The sequence below is a fragment of the Pollicipes pollicipes genome, unplaced genomic scaffold (assembly GCF_011947565.3).
Source record: "Pollicipes pollicipes isolate AB1234 unplaced genomic scaffold, Ppol_2.1 Scaffold_6686;HRSCAF=7923_pilon_pilon_pilon, whole genome shotgun sequence".
Classification (NCBI taxonomy): domain Eukaryota; kingdom Metazoa; phylum Arthropoda; class Thecostraca; order Pollicipedomorpha; family Pollicipedidae; genus Pollicipes; species Pollicipes pollicipes.
In genome coordinates this window covers 9704443-9709488 of record NW_023596921.1, presented here as the reverse complement: position 1 = coordinate 9709488, position 5046 = coordinate 9704443, and the positions used below count along the sequence as shown (strand labels likewise).

At 45.7% G+C, this 5046-nt stretch overlaps 1 protein-coding gene across 1 annotated transcript; it reads left to right on the top strand.

Moving 5' to 3' along the window:
- The first annotated feature begins 515 nt into the window (after nt 1-515).
- LOC119107178 (F-box only protein 21) lies at nt 516-4811 on the top strand. Its single transcript, XM_037230569.1, has 4 exons — nt 516-847; nt 2772-3041; nt 3713-3907; nt 4463-4811. Exons 1-4 carry the CDS (start codon nt 621-623, stop codon nt 4710-4712), a joined length of 942 nt encoding a protein of 313 aa, XP_037086464.1. The 5' UTR covers nt 516-620; the 3' UTR covers nt 4713-4811.
- The last annotated feature ends 235 nt before the right edge of the window (nt 4812-5046 follow it).

Below are 5046 nucleotides of genomic sequence, written 5' to 3'. Positions count from 1 at the left end.
GCGAAAAAGGGGGTGAAAACCTGTGGAGGAATGGATCTGGGAAATAGAATGGGCAAGGTTCATGATTTTGGTTCCACAACTAAAACGACAGTGTCCCACCCCTAAATGTACATGATCCTAATAGTGGTGTGTTTAAGAAGCCTGCTACCTATACTCAGAGTTATACGATTGTTTTTTTTGTTGCCCGGTATTCCTTTCCTGCCCAGTAATCCAGCATAACAAGGATTAGGAGAGATTTTGAGCGGGGGCGGGCTGAAATCAGCATTGTTGGGCTTAGGCCACGTAAAAGTCTATGAAGTAACTCCCTTCGTTGCAGTTCCTTTCTCCGTTCCAACTAAAATAGAATTGAGACTCTGAGTGCCGTTCCAGCGCGCATGAACATTTGCATCCGGTTCAGCAACGCCGCATCAGTTTAACATAACCGCTTTTCATTGGAAGGTTTGAACGGCCTCGTCCGCAACGTGCCGTGTGTCTCTAACCGCCAACCGCCGCATTTGACTTCCGTTTCCATTCCGGCGCTCCGACGCGTGTTTGTATTCAACACGTTCATCCGTGCAAAGCTGAATGTGCTGAGTTTGGTGACTACTTTCGATATCTGAAACAGTGCACGTGATTGTTGAATGCTGCTGATGTATGCGATGGAGTTCTCGAATGAGGAGAAAGTGATGCATCTGGTCAGCGAAGACAAGGATGTTGAGAAATCTCTGCTTTCTCTGCCAACTGAAATTTTGGAACATGTCTTGTGTTTCCTGAGTATAGAAGACCTTGTATCTGTATCACAAGTATGCAGGAGGCTTCACGATGTCCATACTTCAGAAAAAGTATGGAAATTCGGATTTAAGTCCAGGTGAGTGGTCTTGTTAAGGTGTCATTTTGCTGAGAATGTTAACTTTCCAACACTGAAGATTTGGGGTATTCCTACAGCTCACAAGTCAATGGCAGTTGTAATTATTGTCAGATGGAACACAACGAGAACAATTACACAAAAGTACATCAGTTTGATGTATGTGTATATGCATATGCATCCATATTTGTGGCTTGAAGGGATGTCAGCTACATCAGTATCTGTACCAGCAGTTGTGAGCAGTACATCCTTTTTATGCAAACTTAACTGACACTGCATAGTATGTTTAAATGTCTGTAAATTGACTTTTTGATTTTTTGTACTTATTTGTGTATACATTTGTGAGATTGTGTAGTTTTGTGAAGTTAGAGAAACATTGAAGGTCAGACCATATGCAAATCAAAAGGAGGTAAAGTGTCACACATGTATTGATAATTCTTGCTAGGTATATCAAGCTTTTATTTGCCCTGGATGATTTTTTTTGTCATGCAAATGTCACCATCATGAAGAAACATGCTTTCCATTTACCAAATGTGCAATTCACATACAACACTAAGTTTGGGTGTGTTGCATGCTGTGTGTGCTAGGTACAGTGCATGTGTTTAAAAGCAGTGCCTGGAAATGCAGTGCAGCCTATAAGTTAGTTGTAAGCCACAAATTACAAATGACTGAGATAGTGACACCCCTGGTCATAGCCATCACTTATGGTCTTCCTTCATTCAACCTCATTTGGGCCAGTTTTCATTCATTTTTCATTGCATCATGGTGTAGTCCTTCCAACAAGATGCAAAGTATTTTTTGACATTGTTTTTTCCATGCATCATGCTTAAACTATTTCCTTATGCAAAACCTGAACTATCAGCAATGCAATAGCAGTCACATGGATGAAACAGTGAATGGGTAGAGAATGTTGATGGATGCAATAAGTGCAACTCCAACTCAACAAGTGGATAGCATTTTGCCCTTTGTTTTATTGTTTTAAAAGGCTTGTTCACTGTCTTTTCATAGTCTAGGTTCAGGTACAACAGTGTACCCATAAGTGTAATTTGCTGCTCTTAAGTCTTTAGTGTTGACTTTTCTTCTAATTTTCATATCACCAAATTATGCCCCTAGGACTGTTTATCCAGGTTTTGCATTAACAATTTCTGTCAAACCAATGTTGCAGTACATGGAGACTGGGGCTGAGAATGAGTCAGCTGTTTGCAAAACTCATTGGTGGTATTATGGCATATTGAAAGTCATATGGTGTCATACTTTATGGCAAGGTGCTCGAAATCATGCTCCTCATTTCTCGCCATTTCCAGAGAGGGTCTTACATGCGCTGTAATGTTTCAAAGACATCTACACTTCTTTATTCAATCTTCATTGTATTGATCCACAGAGTTTCCCTCCAAGTCACTATTCCATCTCTGAAATGCTTGTCAGCATATTCAACCTGCTAGTGGGATGCTCAAAGCATTTGATCTATCACTATCCTGGGGGCACTCTGTCAGGTATCTAGATGACTAAGGCCAGACTATCTAAGGTTCATGCAGCATAATGTTGAATAGAAGTAAACATTATCATTGCTTTCTATCAGATTACAAACTGTTGCATTCATGCATACTACCACAAGTCTCTATTTCAGGATTTTTAATTTCAGGGTCAATGCCCCCACCTTGTCAGATTCCTGTTTTCACTTGCTTTCAGAGTTAGCCATGGCGAATGTATGGGAGGTTGGCAATTTGCAAACATTATTGATTGTATGCTTCACTGCTCTTTGCATATTCCTTGTGAAGATGGTATTGATTTAATCACCCTCACTGCGCACAGTGCCTTGGCCGAGATTTTCTGAGACAAAAGCGATGTTAAGCCACGTCTTTCATCTAGTAGACCTCCTCCCGAACCCCCTTTTGGCCTCAATGGCGACGCCGTTGTTTTTTCGCAGGTACCCGCGCTTGGTGCAGCCCTCGTGCCGACCTGCCTTGCTGCGCGTGTTTGAGCGGTGCGGATGCAGCTGGCGGCGCACTGCGAGGTTCCGCGCCTCGGCTGGCCATCACCTGCGTACAGCCCTAGCCAAGATGGCTGACAGATGCTACACAGTCGACTGCCTGCCGGACCCCGCCATGGAGGAGTTCCGCAAGCTGGTGCCCGTCCATGGTACCCTGTTCAATCGGGATGCCCTTCTGGAGGTCATCTACTCGCGCCAACACCGTCCGTAAGTTGGATTACATAATCGGTGTGCTGTGGTCTCGGCAGTTTGCTTAATTATAAAATTGGCCAAGCATAAATTGCAAGGCACATATGTGAAGCACTGCCATGTAGTATCTACTTCACTTGACACGTCACGTGCCACTTCACAATTTTAAAGGATATGGTGAAGATCACCCAGTTACTGAAGTGTAGATTTCTTTGCACGCCATGATGGTTATTTGCGAAGCTTCTGAAACTTGTCGTTCCAAACGATAATTGAGTCGTATGGAACGCCGGCGGTAATTTGTGAGGGACCGTGCTGTCCTTGACGACAGTCTCGCCTTTTCATCTCAGTTTTAAATGACAGTTGTATCTCGGATATGTCTGTGAGACGCCAAGAATGGCTCAATTTCTTACTCCCAAGGCCACTGCCATGCCTTGCTCGTGACTTAACGTCGATCATCGCACCGTGCCAGCTTGTCTATATCGCACGTACCAGGCTGGTTTATCCACCATCACCATCATGCACTTATCGTATGTTCTGTTATCACGTAGCTAATGTAAAGACCAAACCAGCCTATTCGCTCCAGCAGTTAAACTCATTGACTTGTAACTAAGCCCCGGACGTCGCACTTTGCTTCGGAACGAGAAAATGCTGTCTGAGGCACGTGTGTAACACTATCCGCTTTTGGGCAGGGATGATGACCTGTCTGTGCGCTACTACGCGCGGATGCTGTTCCGCGAGATCCAGCGAGACGTCGTGCTGCTGCCCATGTTCCGGGAGTACATGCAGCGGCCAGTGCAGCATCTGAACGTGCCCGAAGCCTTCTATCTGATGAGCCTCTGGATGGTTCCGGAGCAAACCGACAACCGAGAGTCCAATCTCCATACGTGAGTCTTTTATCTCTTTTCGAATCGTTCGATTTCCATATGGAATCCTAGGCCTTGCGCGCAAACATTCTGCCAGCTCGGTTGTGTTTCTGATGTGTGTGAAGGTCATGCTAATGGGTGCAAGTTTGCATATGTCAAGTCCCTTTTCTGTGTTCATTCGTGCGGATGACACTCGATTGCAGGCGATGTATCTACGGTTATCGAATCCACCTTTCCCTTTATCACTTGCTCCAGCCAAATACCACGATGTGTTGTGCTAGAAAGGCGTCACCAGAATTTGACATGATTCTAACAAGCGATTTGGTCGAATTTTTGTTGTTTTTTGGTGCTGAATGTGGTATTTGTCCGTGCTGTTCAAACAGCGTGATCGCCGTGATCGCGTATATTATATATCGCCGTCAGGGCGATGGCACACAAGGCACTCATCTCTCCCATTGCTTACGTCTTAGCTTTTTAACGTTCGTATCCCTGTCTCTTGCCCCCCCCCCCCTCCCCCGGAACAAAGATGAACTCGGATGTGCACGTGCGAGTCTTGACCTGGCGTGGTCTCTGCAGTTGCTACAGCAAGATCGCCGGCTTGGTGTTGGATGAGCTGCGTGGACGGCTCCCCGAGCACCCGGCCGCCGCCTGGACTACGTGCAAGAAGAACCCGTTCGGACCCACGATGTGGACGGATGACCAGACGCTGAAGCTGCTGAACGCGATGAACGTGGTGCTGTATGACCAGCTGGCCCTGATGAAGGAGGGCGGACCGGAGGACGGATCGGCTTCCGAACTGAGCTCGCTGGTAAGTGGATTGCAATGAAGATTAATCCTCGTTCCTTGCACGTTTGAATGGGTGAAGTCACGTACAGAACATGTGCAGACTTCTATGTCTGATCTGTTTTTCTTCGTGTTGTTCTCAATGGTGGGCTGTGACTTGAAAAACAATGCTGTCAGCCATACGTTCCCGTCCGTTTGCCCTGAGGCGTATTACTGTGCTCCTCTCAGATGGCGCAACACCGAACACGCTATTGTGATGTGTGCACAATCTCGAACGGTGACGGTGATGATTGACTATGATAACCATGATTAAGCGCTTGCTCATGCGGTTGTCACCAACATGTGTTGTTTTGGCTGGGTCAGTGTGGTTTAATTTA